At 33.8% G+C, this 18988-nt stretch overlaps 1 protein-coding gene across 1 annotated transcript in view; it reads left to right on the top strand.

Moving 5' to 3' along the window:
• The first annotated feature begins 3373 nt into the window (after positions 1-3373).
• The window catches only part of LOC149779703 (metalloprotease mig-17-like), a 61881-nt gene continuing 46266 nt past the window's right edge, over positions 3374-18988 (top strand). Inside the window, exons 1-8 of the mRNA XM_089938669.1 lie at positions 3374-3475; positions 6263-6404; positions 6830-6907; positions 7567-7639; positions 8657-8750; positions 11614-11691; positions 13383-13540; positions 17558-17601. Of these exons, the coding sequence (XP_089794795.1) occupies positions 3425-3475; positions 6263-6404; positions 6830-6907; positions 7567-7639; positions 8657-8750; positions 11614-11691; positions 13383-13540; positions 17558-17601 (718 nt within the window). The 5' untranslated portion in view covers positions 3374-3424. The remainder of the gene's footprint in view (positions 3476-6262; positions 6405-6829; positions 6908-7566; positions 7640-8656; positions 8751-11613; positions 11692-13382; positions 13541-17557; positions 17602-18988) is intronic.

The raw sequence follows: 18988 nt of genomic DNA, 5'->3' as shown, positions 1-18988 counted from the left end.
GGACGTAGACTCCCCTCTTTCTGTCACCATCGATGGATACAACTTGGAAGTTGTTGGGAACTTCACATACCTCGGGTCCAACATCTCCATCTCACTCTCCATTGATTCTGAGGTGAACGGCAGGGTTGCCAAAGCAGCAGCAGTGATGGCCAGACTTAACCAGAGGGTCTGGAACAACTCCAACCTCACCGAGAAGACCAAACTAGGCCTGTGTGCTCAGCTCATTCCTCTATAGCAGCAAAACATGGACCACCTATGCGAGACACGAGAAAAAACTCAACAACTTGCACCTGAGATGCCTGCAGAGCATTCTGCACATCCAGTAGCTGGACAAAGTACCCGACACAGAGGTTCTAGAACGCGCCAACATGAACAGCATGTTCTCCATTCTCAGCGAGAGGCACCTTCGCTGGCTCGGCCATATCAAGAGAATGGACGCAGAACACATGCCCAAAGACCTGAAGATTTTTCTCCCGTTAAGTCTAAATTTCCCTGACAAGACTTTCTGTGTTTACATGTTACTGTCAACCTCGAGTATATACGTAGCCTGACTATGTAACATTTCGCCGACAGTGAGATCAAGGTATATCGGGTTTTCTCATTGCAACAACTTTGCTTGTGCAGCATGGTGTGAGCCGAACTCAGAAATTTTAAATATTGTAAAGCGTAAATATACCACTCTCGGGCAAAGCTCTACGCCAAAACGAAACACGAGCACATTTTAGATCAGATATAAGAGGCAAACGTTAAGCATAATCAATTATGTTACACTTTCTCAGATGTTTACATGTTTTGATTTATTATAGTGCATGACGATAACTAGAAAGATATAGAACTACCTAAGTTCTCTCTCTAAATAAAATTCCATATGATCAATCAATCGAAAACTTTATATCTAACCATTAGCCTACCAACCCAAGTTCCCATCCAAATAGCTTCATAAGTAACATTGAAACTGAATTTAAACTGCAAATCAACCTACCTATTCAGCTGCCTATATATCCATATATTTAAGGTTTAGATGTCTATATCATGCCTACATATCCATATATTTAAGGTGTACATGTCTATATCATCCCTACATATCCATATATTTAAGGTGTAGATGTCTAGATCATGCCTACATATCCAAAATATTTAAGGTTTAGATGTCTATACCATGCCTACATATCCATATATCTAAGGTTTAGATGTCTATATCCTGCCTATATATCGAAATATTTAAGGTTTAGATGTCTATATCCTGCCTACATATCCAAATATTTAAGGTGAAGATGTCTATATCATGCTTACATATCCAAATATGTAAGGTTTAGATGTATATATCCTGCCTACATCTCCAAATATGTAACGTTTAGATGGCTACATATCCATATATCTAAGGTGTAGATGTCTATATCATGCCTACATAACCAAATATTTAAGGTGACGATGTCTATATCATGCCTACATATCCAAATATTTAAGGTATAGATGTCTATATCATGCCAACATATCCATAGATTTAAGGTGTAGCTGTCTATAGCATGCCTACATATCTAAATATTTAAGGTGCAGATGTCTATTTCATGCCTACGTATCCAAAATATGTAAGGTTTAGATGTCTATATCATGTCTAAATATCTAAATATTTAAGGTGTAGATGTCTATATCATGCCTACATATCCAAATATTTAAGGTAAAGATGTCTATATCCTGCCTACATATCCATATATTTAAGGTGTAGCTGTCTATATCCTGCCTAAATATCCAAATATTTAAGGTGTAGATGTCTATATCATGCCTACATATCCAAATATTTAAGGTGTACATGTCTATATCCTGCCTACATATCGAAATATTTAAGGTGTAGATGTCTATATCATGCCTAAATATCCAAATATTTAAGGTGTAGATGTCTATATCATGCCTACATATCCAAATATTTAAGGTTTAGATGTCTATATAATGCCTAAATATCCAAATATTTAAGGTTTAGATGTCTATATCATGCCTAAATATCCAAATATTTAAGGTGTAGATGTCTATAACATGCCTACATATCCAAAATATGTACGGTTTAGATGTCTATATCCCGCCTACATATCCAAATATTTAAGGTTTAGATGTCTATATCATGTCTACATATCCATGTATTTAAGGTGTAGATGTCTATATCATGCCTACATATCCAAATATTTAAAGTGTAGATGTGTCTATCATGCCTACATATCCAAATATTTAAGGTATAGATGTCTATATCATGCCAACATATCCATAGATTTAAGGTGTATCTGTCTATAGCATGCCTACATATCTAAATATTTAAGGTTTAGATGTCTATATCATGCCTAAATATCCAAATATTTAAGGTGTAGATGTCTTTATCATGCCTACATATCCAAATATTTAAGGTTTAGATGTCTGTATCATGCCTAACTATCCAAATATTTAAGGTGTAGATGTCTATAACATGCCTACATATCCAAAATATGTATGGTTTAGATGTCTATATCCCGCCTACATATCCAAATATTTAAGGTTTAGATGTCTATATCATGTCTACATATCCATGTATTTAAGGTGTAGATGTCTATATCATGCCTACATATCCAAATATTTAAAGTGTAGATGTGTCTATCATGCTTACATATCCAAATATTTAACGATTAGATGTCTATATCATGTCTACATATCCATGTATTTAATGTGTAGATGTCTATATCATGCTAAATATCCAAATATTTAAGGTTTATATCTCTATATCATGCCTAAATATCCAAATATTTAAGGTTTAGATGTCTATATCATGCCTAAATATCCAAATATTTAAGGTTTAGATGTCTATATCATGCCTACATATCCATATATTTAAGGTGTAGCTGTCTATATCATGCCTAAATATCCAAATATTTAAGGTGTAGATGTCTATATCCTGCCTACATATCCATACATTTTAGGTGTTGATGTCTATATCATGTCTACATATCCATGTATTTAAGGTGTAGATGTCTATACCATGCCTACGTATCTAAAATATGTAAGGTTTAGATATCTATATCATGCCTACATATCCAAATATTTAAGGTTTAGATGTCTATATCCTGCCTACATATCCAAATATGTAAGGTGTATATGTATATATCCTGCCTACATATCCAAATATTTAAGGTTTAGATGTCTATATCATGCCTAAATATCCATATATCTAAGGTGTAGATGTCTATATCACGCCTACATATCCATATATATAAGGTTTAGATGTCTATATCCTGCCTATATATCGAAATATTTAAGGTTTAGATGTCTATATCTTGCCTACATATCCATATATTTAAGGTGTAGATGTCTAACTCCTGTGTCCATACCTTGCAATCTAAAGTTAGACATATTTATTTTCGAATAGGATGTGGCTTACTACCAGGACAGGGAAAATGGGGCATTCATGACTGTCAGATGCGTCAAAAGATCCAATGGACAGTGTGACAGGATCGTCGTGAGTATACCATAAAACTAACAAGTATATTATGTACAGACTGTGAGGCACTTGTGGCTAAAATTAGAGATCAGATTTCTTTCTGTACTGTGTATCATTCAGTGGTGTGGTGAGTTGCTGTTCGTGTGGGTACGGGCCTACACGTAGTTGTACTTGTTAAAAGTCTTTGAAATGAAATATATGGGAGCTCACGAGCGGTATCAATGGGAGCTCACGAGCGGTATCACACACACACACACAAGTCCACAATCACACTTACCTATACACACACTGTACTACACTCCTTGTTCAGTTAATCAGTCACTAATAAGATTGCAAAAGCTTATGTCTGACTGCTATGTAATAGTTTAAATTTGTTAGAGATAAGCCTACTGTGGTTTGCTCCAAATATAGATATCGCGGTGTGTCCCCGTCACGATGATAAAGACGAAAAGGAGACCAACCACCATAGCCTGACTGCAAGTACAATTAAGGACCGAAAATATAAGAGAACAAAAACAAATCTTTGGACTGTGTTTACTTAAGTAGTGCTGGGTGAAATGCTCATCGTACCATATTCCCGAAACATTTCTAAGACAACCGAGCGGACATAGCATTTTATGTCGAAGCTCTGACAAGCTATTTCTCTTACAAAAGTATTAAAATAATTAAGAGAGATTGCAAAGCTTTAGTCAGACAAAATTATTTTTTTTCTTCAAGTCTCAAGTAAGAGAATTTGCCAAGCTTTTCCCGAAGAATAAATGGACTCTTGTTGCGCCTCTTCTTTTAAACTTGCCCAGAATTTTTTTTTTTTTTTTTTTTTTTTTTTTTTTTAAAGAACAGCAAAGTTGGGTGGGCGTATTTCTTCCTGCAACCGGTGAAGAAATGGCGCGTCTGATCAAATTAATAATCACATGAGATATTTATTTCGAATAAAAATAGAATAACTAGTATATACCACGATCCGGGTCTTAAGTGCAGTGTAAACGTATTATTGGTAGAATTAATTTAGGCAAGAATGTCTATGACACAATGAAAAATGATAAGAAATATCGGTTACGTTAGGGCTATGTTTAAATTCACTCGTAACGGGCGTTTGTCATTGTTGATTAGAAATATCCATGTGAAATTCATAGAAACTTTAGAAAACATTATACCCTTTTACCTTAATAAATAGGCTGGAACCCTATAGATAATAAATATCTCCTAAGAAACAGGGAAAAACAACAACACATTATTTTAAGCATCGTAATCGAACAAATCATGGTAGTACTCCAAATAAATTTTTAAAAAAGTTGAACATTATTTATATGTTGTTATAAATATATGAGATACAAAGAAATCAGCTGTGGACAATCTTTCAAGAATGTTGATTAAAGATATACGAATTGTGATTAAAGCTATAAGAATGGTGATTAAAGCTATACGATTGGTGATTAAAGCTATACGATTGGTGATTAAAGTTATACGAATGGTCCTTAAAGCGATACAAATGGTCCTTAAAGCCATACAAATAGTCCTTAAAGCCATAATAATGGTGACTAAAGCCATACAAATGGTCCTTAAAGCCATACAAATGGTCCTTAAAGCCATAATAATTGTCCTTAAAGATATACGAATGGTCCTTAAAGCCATACAAATGGTGATTAAAGCCATACAAATGGTCCTTAAAGCCATACAAGTGGTCCTTAAAGCCATACAAATGGTGATTAAAGCTACACGAATGGTTGTTGTTGTTGTTGTTCTAGGATTTAACGCCATTTTTCAGCACAAGACAGGCTATACATGGCGGCCAGTATAAATGGTGGAGGAAGAACCCTGGAAAACCCAGGGAAGAACCACCGACCCACGAAAAGCTACTGACAGGCTTTCCCACGTACCCACGCTAGCCGATCCTTGGACTCAAACCCACGCAGACAGAGGTGAAATGGCAGAGATCCGGTGAGCGCTTTAGACCACTCAGCCACTCGGGGCCCCCTATACGAATGGTGATTAAAGCTATACGAATGTATACGATTGGTGATTAAAGCTATACGATTGGTCCTTAAAGCCATACAAATGGTCCTTAAAGCCATACAAATGGTCCTTAAAGCCATAAGAATGGTGATTAAAACTATAAAAAATGATGATTAAATACATCAGCTTTTCTTACCTTAGGGAATATATTTTTAACCTAGATATGGTTAGATCAGTTTCATCACATTCAGATACCCATGTGTGAGAATAAATAGAAAAGAGCAAGCCATGTTGAGTGAAACAAAGACATAAGGAAGACTAGAAAGGGGTAATGCACGTAACTCGTGCATAAATGATGCTCAATTTATTGTGTGCTCAAAGAACCTTAGACTTCTACTCTTATTCACATGTGGATGGATCAATATGATTTTATTATTCCCCAGAATTTGAGATTTATAATAATAAGAGAAAAGCATTTGATAGGCGCAAACCAAAGTTATACATTAGAGATAATATCCAGCGGTACAATTTGATTAGTTTTGATTCTTTTACTTTGGTTCTTATGGTAGATATATATAATATACATCAAAATATGTTCTATTCCAGAGACGTCAGGGTCCTGATTTAAGCACTAAATTAATGCACCCTAAATAACAGCTTAACTGGGAACCCTTTGATTCTACACAGACACACACACACACACACATACGCTCGTACGAACACACACACACACACACACACACATATATATATATATATATATATATATATATATATATATATATATATATATAACACACACACACACACACACACACATATATATATTCTTTCTCAATCTCTATAAACCAGAACGGTAACATACGACTAGGAAATACATACTACGATCTTCGACCAGTGAATACTGACATCACATCGAGAAACTTGCTCGGCACACGATATGTTCTACAAGACCAGGCAGCCATCCAAAGAGATACTGCGGTCCAAGATAAAGGTTTCCTATAGCTTTTAGATTTGGAGTATAAAATATTTAGAAACATTTTATGTATTTGTATTACATTTCTTGCTGAAAACAACGACAGTAATACATGAAAGAAGCATGACGCAAATATATGTATGATGCTTATTTTTTCAATATTGTACATCTGATATGATTGAAATTATATAATCTTTACTATCTTTATCATTGTATCAAATATGGAGAAATGGATGTTATACTACCTTGAATTTTTAAAAAAAATCGAGATCGGGAGAAAATAGGGACACATCACTATCATGAAACTTGTTTCTCTCACGAAGGACTTTCTTTTAAATCCCTGCTTGTTTTATTTTAAGATCGATGAGTTAAGAGATACAAGAAACCAATCACAAACATACCTTTAGATTTTTGTATCTGAAAAAGCGTATCTCATTTTGCAGATGCAGCACATTTAGAACAAGAGCTTCTTGATCTTCTCCGACGAAATATAGCAGGTTTACCTGATAGAGAGACAGCAGGTGAGACAGTATTACAAACATTAAAGATAGCACGATACTATAGCATATAAGGAAGGTACGATATTATCACATATCAGGAAGGTATATTATCGCATATTAGGATGATACGATTTTGTCGCATATTAGGATGGTACGATATCGTCGCATATTAGGATGGTACAATATTGTCGCATATTAGGATGGTACGATATTGTCGCATATTAGGATGGTACGATATTGTTACATATTAGTATGGTACAATATTAGGATTGTAAAATATTGTTGTGTAATAGGATGGTAAGCCATTATCAAATCCCTGAACGGTAAGATGTCTGCCAATGAAAATAGTAGAGCTGTCATAGTTGAATTTATTCATGTTATATTGAATCCATTCTAAGGCATTGCATTCCCAGTGAGGATATACATTAACGTGGAAGCATTTACCATTTTATAGGGAACTATTGTGAACACAGATACATCAAAGTATCCTATACTATGCAAAATGCATGTTTTCTTATTCCCATTTCCATTCCCATTTCCATTTCCATTTTCATTCCCATTTTCATTTCCATTTTTATTTTCATTTTCATTTCCATTTCCATTTTCATTTCCATTTTCATTCCCATTTTCATTTCCATTTTCATTTCCATTTCCATTTTCATTTCCATTTCCATCCATAGGTAAAAGAGATAATAGAAAGGATATCTACTGGGTTAAGATGGCCATACTGATAGATCCAACAGTATGGGACTTGTAAGTATTCTCTTGGGATATGTATGTATGTATGTATGTATGTATGTATGTATGTATGTATGTATGTATGTATGTATGTATGTATGTATGTATAGATGGATGGATGTGTTGGTGGAAGAAGAGATGGATGTATACGTAATTCTTTGCTTAAACGAATACATACTGACACACACACACACACACACACACATATATATATATATATATATATATATATATATATATATATATATATATATACGTCTATCCATCTGTCTACCGATCTACCTTACTGCTAACGCTACATCGTGAAGTTATTTATCTACCTATATATTTATCAACATACATCCGTATTCATCTGTCTACCTATATATATATATATATATATATATATATATATATATATATATATATATATATATGTACCTACTGAATATTATATATATATATATATATATATATATATATATATATATATATATATATATATATATATATATATATATACCTCTCATAGTGCTGCAAAATAAACATGTGATTACCAAAGCTGGAACAAGGCATATACCTTTATTATGTGACATAAGTATTCTTGTTGGCCCGCTAAGTTTGTAAGCAGGGTTTCATGTTCGAGTCTCTATTTAATATATACATATACCCCACGAATATTTCTGGTCTATCAAATTTTGGCAAATTTCGGGTTATGGGAAACTTCAAAGTTATTGGAGTGTTCCTAATTCCAAATGAGACTGGATTATGTGATTTAAGAGGAGTACATTGTTATAACGTAAGTTCTATAGTTTATTGAGCTTTTTTTTCTTGCGAATCCGAATGGCGTTGCGAAAGTAAGGAACGACGCAAGCAAAGTGAATTACAATATTTTCTTAAGCAAATAAATGGCTAAAGGTAGTTCTTTCCTGAAAAGAAATTCACTTGTGTACCTTTTACGTCTCACTTGCAAAGCACAGAATCATACACATGTGCACACACAAGCACGTTCGCACGAATTGATACAATATATATTTGTATATGTAATTGCAGATTTTATTCATTGATGGAAACAAACGCTGTCCATGTGAGAGTTGATCTAGTGAAAAGAAAAATAAAAGAATTTTACTCGCATATTATTAACGGTGTAAGTAATGAATACTGACCACATTTATAACACCCACTGCATTTACATACGTCATTTTGTAAAGCGAAGACAAACTGATTTTTAATGGAAAGATGTGTAATCCAGCAAGACCTTCAAATTCAGATTTGTTTGAAAGACTTTCCGGGTTCTTGGATGTCACTCACCAGATTTCATTTCTTCAAAAACAGTCTACAAATTGCAGATGTAATTACAATGAAACTTACTTTAACTGACCTTTATATTACCTATCCCCCTCTGTAGCGAAACCTCCTCTGTAACCATGTTTCCTATTTAACCCTCTGTAACCATGTTTCCTATTTAACCCTCTGTAACCATGTTTCCTATTTAACCCTCTGTAACCATGTTTCCTATCTCACCTTTAAACAGGTTCGTCTGTAGCAGGACGTCCTCTCTAACCCTGTCTCATCCGTAAACTGACTTACATGGTAACCATGTGTCCAAGACAACTTGTGTAAACAGGTTTCCTCTCGAACCCTGTCTCATCCGTAGCCTGACTTACATGGTAACCATGTCTCCAAGACAACTTGTGTAAACAGGTTTCCTCTCTAACCCTGTCTCATCCGTAACCTGACTTACATGGTAACCATGTCTCCAAAACAACTTGTGTAAACAGGTTTCCTCTGTAACCCGATCTCCTCAACTGCCCATCGTCCTCTGTAAATAGGTCCATCTGTAACACCGGGGCAAAATTATTTTTTTCAATGCGGCAGACATAGTTCTAAAAAGACCTTAATATACGGACCAACTCTATGAAACAGTGAAATTTGTTGTATTAATAATGAGCCATTAATAAAAGTTGTATTTATATTTTTGTTATGTATATTTAACTTGTATTTGTGAGTTTTTTCCACGATTATGTGTTATGTATAATTGTACTTTGGACTTGACCTTGTCCAAAACGAAGTTCAGTGTGTATCTGACCAGTGACGTTTATTTTCGCAAACAAATGCAACATAGCTAATATTTTCTTTACGAGATTACGTTAATTATTAGAATCATTATAAATAGAGGCAAAAAATGTTTATTTTGGTGTAGATTAAGGATATTGGTATTCCACATGTACATGGTGTTTACCATTTACTTTATTATAGTTTTAGTAACAAATTGTAACAGTGTACAACTTAGCATTGTCTAGAAATTAACTTGTAACCCTCATCCTAGTTTTACATTTGTGTCTCAGCTTTTTTATGTAATTTGGTTTAGTTGAAAAAGTTCACATTCTGGCTTTAACATCTTTAACAGAATCATTTTTATTGTGTTTTTAGGATTTGATTTCGGTCCAGTTATTTATTTAAATTAGCTTTCACTGGAAATGCAGAGTGCCCTTTCTTGGATAGAAACATTAACTTGAAATTAGAGTGAGTTTAAATAAAGACATCATGGATTATATAATTGTGATTCCTCGAAAAAGACTGTTGGCACATTTCCACGTCACAGACCACTAAGGGCACATCAACACATTCAGTATTGGATCTTAAATATAAAACCACTGGAATTATTAAAACCTGTTTCTTTAAAATTGGTGATTGAATGTCTTTTGACTATTTGGGATTAAGTTCGCATTACTGTACGTTTTTTTTTTTAAATTTTCACTTTGTATTCTAGATAAATAAGTAATTGGTTGAATTTTTTTTAAAAAATTGTTGGTGTTCGCCCGTTTATATTACTTAGTTTAAAACGATATAGTCATAATACTGTAAAATTCATTTTTTTGTCAATGGCAAGAGGGGAAAATGACTTAATTTCATTTTTGTTTCTGATTCTAAAAATGACATGTTGCTTTTCATAGTCTTCTTAAACCAAGTAATGATAATACATCCATTAAAAAGAATTTGAGGAAGACAAAACCCCAGCAGCAACAAAGCAAACCAAAATTAACAAACAATACGGCGTTGAAATTCATTTATTAATCGAAATTTATAATCATTCTTATATTGTTATTTTTTGTAGGTAAGTCAAGTCTATATAATAACATGGAAGATACTCATTCTTATCTTTTCATGTTTCGTAGGTAAGCCTGCTATAAAATAATATAGAATGCTTATCTTTTTGTTTTTCGTAGGTAATCCTGTTTATAATAATATAGAAGATATTCATTATTATAGTTCTGTTTTCAGTAAGTAAGCCTACTGTATATTATTTTAAGCTAAGTAGTGAATTACTTGATTTTCTAATTAAAATAATTTTGACATTTCACTGTAGTGAAAAAATAACAATATTTGTTCACTACAGGAGCTACTTTTTGGGTCAGAAAATACTTACCTCCCTTTGATTTTCTGTCAGTGAACTACTTTTTCCTTATGTACATGTCATTGTCATCTCTGTGGCGTCTGCAAACGAAATTAATAATCCTTGCCTGTTATTCTTGAAACTTGTGTTTGTTATGCTGGAAATATCAGTTACTTTTTATCAATCTGATTTGGAACTAATTTGGTGCGCAGGTACACATACAACAGAAGAACATGTACGGTAAACAGCTGACATTACCGTAAGAAATCTGCTAATTCACTGTGTCACAAACTTTAGGTAGCCAACGTATGTGAGCATAAAATAAAAATAATATTTGCTTGAAACGAGTGAATTACGGATGCATTTCATCTCGTGGGTGAAAAGTTCTAGTATTTTCATCCACTCGATGAAGTATATCCGTTATTCACTCATTTCAAGCAAATATCCTCTATATAATATGGAAGATAGTCAGTCTTATATTTTTATTTTTCGTAAGTAAGCCTGCTGTAAAATAATATAGAAGATAGTCAGTCTTATGTTTTTATTTTTCGTAAGTAAGTCTGCTGTATAATAACATAGAAGATAGTCATTCTTATCTTTTTGTTTTCCTTAGGTAAGCCTGCTGTATAGTAACATAGAAGATAGTCAGATTGAGATTAACATCATCCTCCGTGATTTTTACATTTTTCAGGTAAGAAGATTTTTGAAAGAGTGTTACATATATCTGATTTAATTCATGTTTTTAATTTAATTGTTTGTCAGTATTATAAATTTTTATTCTATTATATGCTATCATAATGTAAATTTATTTTCCAGAAATTAGTTGAATTGAATCATTCTTTCGTAAACACCATGTGTTGATCTAAATCTTGACCTTGTTTCAGAATTTGTAGCAACCTTCGTAAACAAGTTCTATTTTTTTTTAAAATGACGGGTTTTCGTCAGGGTCATTTTTCGTGTACGTGACATAAATACGATCACATGACCCCCATTTAGATTTCGCAATTCCAGTTTTTCCATTACTACGCATTTGTTAGTTTTAATAGAGATGCTTACAGAGAGATTTATTAGTTTTGGGCTTTTTACACTGATGTCAAGTTATTTTGTTGTACCCAGATTTTGAGTTATAATTTTCTTCAGATCAGTTGGATTTCAAAAGGATTAATTCTTCCTTCTCTGGAAATATTTTGAGGAGTGCTCACACAGAAATTTTGGAAAGACATTGCTGACAAATTTAATTAGAATTTCCAACACCTGAGTGTCATTATTTGTATTTCTACAAGGAACTGTATATGAGCAGAGTATTGACTACAGCATACGTCATAGTCATCCATCTTTGATTTCCCATTAGGATTCGAACTTGACATTGTTATAACTTTTATTGCTAGGACTTTTGCAATTTAATTCGTGGATTATTCTTGGATTATTTTTTGAATTTGATTCTTGAAACCGTAAGTCCTTCTCCTTTTTTTCATTTTTACATTTTCCAGGGATATAAATTATTTGGTAAATTTTAGAAAGCTTGTTTGCTTTCACTCTTTTTATGTTACTGTTTATTCGAGCCTAAACACGTAACAAAGAGTGGCCGAGTGGTCTAAAGCTCTCTTCGTTACGGATCACTGCCATCTCACCTCAGTCTGCGTGCGTTCGAGTCTCGGAATCGGCTAATGTGGGTAGGTGAGAAAGCTTGCCAGTAGCTTCTCGTGCCTTGGTGGTTCTTTCCGGGGTTTTTCCCGAGTTCTTTCTCCACCATTAATACTGGCCGCCATGTATAGTCGTCTATCGTGCGCTGACAATTGGCGTTAAACCCTACAACAACAACAAAATCCTCTTTCCCTCTCTCCATATTGCGGTCTCTATCCGGGGTAACAAGCGCTTGTTTAACTGATCACTGCCATCTCACCCTCTGTCCATGTGGGTTCGAATCTCAAGCTTGGCCATTGTGGGTACGTGAGAAGGCTTGCCAATAGCTTCCTGTGGATCGGGGGTTCTTACCTTTGGTTTTCGCGGGTTTTTCCTGCACCAGCTATACTGACCGCCATGCATAATCCAATTATCTTATCGTGTGCTGACAAATTGATTTCTACGCACAACAACAAATATCTGTTCGTCTCTCTGTGTATGTCATCATATACATATAAGGTTGCATGTAGGATTATCTTTGAAGTGCATCTACCCATGTATTGGAGAAATCAGTTAGAGAGAAAGGTATAAAACCTGTTCCCCTTCACATGTGTTCCTATGCGTACTTAATACTAAATTAAGACCCGAACTGACATAATTAATGATCGTGTTTCTATTGTTTCAGTTATTGCTTGTGGAAAGAAACAAAACTGCCCCATTCACATGATTCATTTTCACTTTTTTCCCATTTTCTTAAAGAAAATCGAAGAATTCCCACATAGACATTCATACGTAAAGGTTCGACACGGAATACATCATATTGAAGTTAACAATTTCCTTTCCGACGTTGCACACTGGGATGTGCACGTGGGCTCACAATCGGGAGTAGAATATGACCATGCAATGATGTTTACGAGGTAAGGGTATGTACCGGGGAATAATGATTTTGGTGTCTGTCTGTCTGTCTGTGTGTGTGTGTGTGTGTGTGTGTGTGTGTGTGTGTGTGAGGGTTCGCCTACCTGATTTTTTTCATGTTTCTAAGAAGTAAGCAAGATGTTTACTTAAATGTGAGTTCAAGACTTGACCTTGTTTACAAGCATGTGATTTATTTCTTTAAGAATGGCTTGTTTTCCAGAACATTCTGCTGCGTCATACGTTAGTTGACAGTTTTTTGTATTTAAAGAGATTCGGTTATAATCTTAAGATCAGTCTGTATAATCATTTATTTTATTTTTTTTATAGATATAACATTAGAGGAATATTTTTTTTATAATTATTCATTGGAATTTTACAGTGCTCATTGATTTTTTAATTTTAACACTACTTTGGGATTTTTGATGATTCGTTCAAAGACATTCTTGATTATATCAGGATATGCGAGATTATTGGAACCAATTTTGGAACATTCAATATTTTAGGACTTCAGATAGAACATTTAGGATTATTTGTGATGTAATTAACAATGCCGTAAGTGGCTTTTAAATTTTCAATTTGTATTCAGGAGAAATAAATTATTTGTTGAATTTTACTAAACCTGTTGGTTTTGTTTCTTTTTGTTGAATATTTTCAGACCGTAGATTCCTTACATTAAACATCGGGAATACAAGGTCTACGTTCTAAATATGCCAACATTATGTACAGCATAAGTTTCAAAACGTGTGGCTAAATGATCCGCAAATATGAATGTTTCTCATTGCAACTTAAAATTTTGCATAAGTCTTGTAGCCCACTTAATAATACAGCTACGTTTGTCTCTTAAAATTATTTATTTTGTGACAAGCATGTTGTGATGTTTAAAAGGTCTTGGAAACACTGTTAATATGGATTGCAATAGCTTCTCTCAGAATCCATTTTTATTAACTATATTGTGCAAGTTTTTGAATTTCACTGTGCAACACATCACATTGGTTACGCCAGGAAAACTGTCTAAAGAAAATAGTAGGTTAAACGTATTTTAGTGGCTCTTTAAATTTTCCAAGTTATTCAATAAACCTTTTTAAATATGCTTCACCAATATAGCATATAAACTTCTGGATGTTTAGTGTATATCTTGTTTATATGCCAAAGCCAAGTATTGTCATAATTTAATACTGGTTAATTAAGCACTAATCGAAAGATTCGGTACTCATTTTGTTGTTTTGTTTTAACAGAATTATCGGTGGCAGCGGTTTTTAACGGTGGTAGCACATCCTAAACATTTAATGCAGTAAGGAGATGTTTTTATTTGCTGCTTGAAATGATTAACGTGTATTCATTTCCTTCTGATCTTATTTTGTAGTTTAGGAGAAAAAAAAGCACACAAAAAGAAATACTTTTGCTGGTATAATATTGATCCCCAGGCCAATCCAGGTTGTCTGCCCCACGAAGTCCTTGGGACGACCCAGTCTGCTTTCCCCATTAAGTCCTTGGGACGACCCAGGTCGTCTACTCCACTAAGTCTTTGGGACAACCCAGGTGGCCGTCCCTACTAAGCACTTGGGAAGTTCCAGTTCTTCTACCTCACTAAGTCCTTGGAACAACCTAGGTCATCTGCCTCACTAAGTCCTTCGGCCAACCTTATGATAGAAGACATATGAAGTATGGGGATTTGTTAACTGATCTCAAACTCATAAAATGCAATGCAAGCTCATTATTAACTCTGATAATCTAGCCAGATTAATATTATTATTATTATTATTATTATTATTATTATTATTATTATTATTATTATTATTATTATTTGTTGTTGTTGTTCTAAATGCATTTATTTTGGGGCAAGAAATCATAACAGTAAACTAGGTTTTACTTTTTTCCGAATAACTGATATCTACCGTCAAACGTGTAGGGAACACTTTAAGCGGGAGGGTTTATTTTGACCAGGAGTATATTAAAATCACTATTCAACCATCCCCCAGTTAGACTATAGTGCACATGTGGAGTTCCACTCATAATAAATATGATCTTTCCATTATATATTGTATTCTCTGTTTTCCAGTGTCATCTGGCTTCATGGTCTTATGATATGATATTTGTTTTCAAGAAGTGCCAAGTTACTAAAAAGAGATGCAAATAAATAATTTGTAATTAAGATTTATCTCCTAACTCCATTCCATCCAATGATAGCTTAGATTTGAAAAATATGTACAAAACATAGCCAAGAAAATGTTTCTCATTTGATAATTTGAAGTGATCACTGATTGCTTTTGTCTGTCCCTCTGCTGCTTGAACTGATTCTGTATCATAGACTCCTAAAGTTCTTTCTCTATGTTGGTATTATCCTTACCACAAAGTAGTTTTTGCTGTTTTCTTTCTTGTATCACTGGCATTATTTTTCTACGAGTTATTGTTCATTTTGTCTGATTTTCTCAAGAGCTCCGGATTTTAGTAGTTTTAAAATGGACAGTGTATTTATTAGATGCGATTGATGCTTGGAAACTAGACTGAATTTAGTGATATTTGAGCTACACCTTTTTTCTTATTAGTGTTAAGCCTAAAGGTAAATTAGGAAAAATTAATTATGATACGGGTCCACCAACAGAATTAATCAATGGATGGTTTCCATCGCGTGGAAGATTTGAAAGAGAAAATAATATTTATGGGAGAAGACACTTTAAAATCTTCACGGACCGAAATGAGTTCTTGAGAAAAGGAAAAGCAAAGATTTATATTTATGCACTGACTGAGGTGTAACTCGTACCTAACGGAAATTGTATTGAGGCACAAGTAATAATGTTGAACCAAATTTGAATGGGCTGCAGTTGAAATAGACATCCTTTGGTACATAAGCACGATGATGTCAATTTCATATCATGTGGGATAAATTTATTCCACACGGCTTTCTCATGTTGCATGCTGTGTCAAAACTGTGTAGGAATAAAACCAAAGCTTGTTATTGTATTGATTTAATCCATACAACAATTTGTTCTTTTTTAATGGAAAATGTTAAATTTGTGATCATGTTTAGCTAAAAAGTTTCACATGGTACAGGTTTTTAAGTAGATTTGATCTAATTGTTTGTTAGTTATTTTTTTATTTTATTACACTGTAATGTAATGTAACATTATATGTAGGACTTGACCTGATCCAAAATTGAGTTCATTTCGGCTTGACCCAAATTGAAGTTTTTATTTGATTCTTTGCAAACAACTAATGCATAGCTCAATTATTATCTATATGTATGGGTTTACAATCAGTATTATTATTAATATTAGTAGTAAATATGTTTATTTCAATCAAGGTTTTGGAATTTCTAAGTGAATTATACATAATTCAGGTTATTATTTTGTTAACCTCAGGATTTTTCTAAAATGTTATTTTCCATTACTTAATGTTTTTATTTTTTTTTCATTATTAATTAGAAAATTCTGTTTGTGATCTGAGGTCAAGTAGAGAACTATATAATCTTACAACTGTGAGGACGTGGTCATTCGTGCTTTAATCTTTAGCAGAATCAAGTTGTTTGTTGTGTCCAGTATTGTTTATATTTCGGGCTGGAATCTTTTTCTTCAAATTGTAGAATTCAAGTGATTATTTTCTCTGGAAAAACAAAAGAGCTCTGATATAATTCTTGGATAAAACATTCACTGGAATTTATACTGAATTCAAACATGGAATTATATTACTGTGATTCAACAAAAGACTGTTGACACATCAACACTCTATAAGCTATAAAAGACTCGTCATCGCCTTCAGTGCTTGGATTTCTTCGGGACTTGTTCTGAGTTTTATTCAGGAATTTAAATTATTAGGACTTGTCTCTGTAATTCTTGGATTATGTTGTGATTTAATTCGCAATACCGTAAGTTCTTTTTTTTCTCATTTGCACTTTTCATTCTAATGAAATAACTTAAATTTGTTAAATTTTACAAAGCTTGTTCGCTTTCACTCTTTTCTATTACTCATTGTAAGAGCATATAATTGTAGCAAAGTATAGAGAACGATAATTTCATTTTTAGATATGACCTGTATGACACTTCCATAAGATATAATGATATTCGCGGTAAGTACTCTCTCTCTCTCTCTCTCTCTCTCTCTCTCTCTCATCAGTATTCACAATAAACGTTTTAGATTTCGCTAGCTAAGATAGATCAACGTCTTCTATCACCCATTACTTTAAATGACTTTTACCCGAGCTTCACAAGCGAGTGTACGTGGTATGGCTAAAATTTAGGGAGTAAAAAATAATCCTAAAGCTAGTGTGAATGACCTTTGCGTAGCAAAATCGCCTAGAGTAAAAGGATTTAGCCATGACTAAATGTTGGGAAATACAATTACTACAATTGCTAATTCTATGGAAATGCACAGATACAACTTCAATTCGCTTCAATCTCAGGTGCAGACATTTTCATTCTTGTATATGCTGAATCGTTTTGAGAAGCAAAATCTGCTAGCGTAAACCTCCGTAGCGTAAACCTCCGTAGCGTAAACCTCCGTAGCGTAAATCTCCGTAGCGTAAATCTCTCGATGGAGCCCCAAAATGATATTAGCACGACGCGCCTACATGCGCTGATGTAGCTAAAGACCTCTGTTACTATTGATCACAACTATACTCTGTCAAATATATTATGAGGAGATTGCTTTCCTAGTGTGAAAATATATAGCTAGCAGAATATATCATTATTGATTGTCACTATATTATATATTTAACAGAGAATTTTTCTTTGTGTGAGAATGAGCTTTATGGATTGTGGCTTTATTTCTGTACAATATATTTCTTAGAGGTTATTTCCTTTTACGTGAAAACGTTATTTTGGAGAATTATCACGTTATATTATACAAATGTCGAAAAGTTCACAGATTGATGCGTAGTATTTTGAAAGGTTTATGAGTGTATCTAATGCGGGAACCATATTAAATAGTCCAAGCAAAAGAGTGTTTGTAATGTTACCGAAAAGATTAAATCGCGATATATCGTACAGATGTTATAAAGAGATTTAAGATATGTTCAATGAGTTTTCAATAACGTATTCTTAATTTCTTGAAAATTTATTGACTCAGAGATTAGATTTGGCGGGCCCACGCTGATCTGCCCCACATATACAAATACAAAAACATTCATTAGAATGGGCGGGCGCAGGGTGATCTGCCCCCACATATACAAATACAAAAACATTCATTAGAATGGGCGGGCACAGGCTAATCTGCTTTTACTGAATGATGACTGGTCCAGAGTGGCAATCTCATTACGTGTGGATAATAAATCTTTCACGGTTGCTTAACCGACACAGCAAGCACCATGGTAAAACATTTCCGAGTCAACGTTGGCTGTATTTATTTAGCACGGAACGACTGCTTAACGGCCATGAATTTTGCTGCGATCGAATCAGTAAAACGGCACTGAGTTTTTGAATGATTCGACGCAGCAACTAAGGATATATCAAACCAGA

This window comes from Sinohyriopsis cumingii, chromosome 17 (assembly GCF_028554795.1).
Source record: "Sinohyriopsis cumingii isolate HCF-2022 chromosome 17, ASM2855479v2, whole genome shotgun sequence".
Lineage (NCBI taxonomy): Eukaryota > Metazoa > Mollusca > Bivalvia > Unionida > Unionidae > Sinohyriopsis > Sinohyriopsis cumingii.
This window is presented reverse-complemented; position numbering and strand designations above follow the sequence as displayed.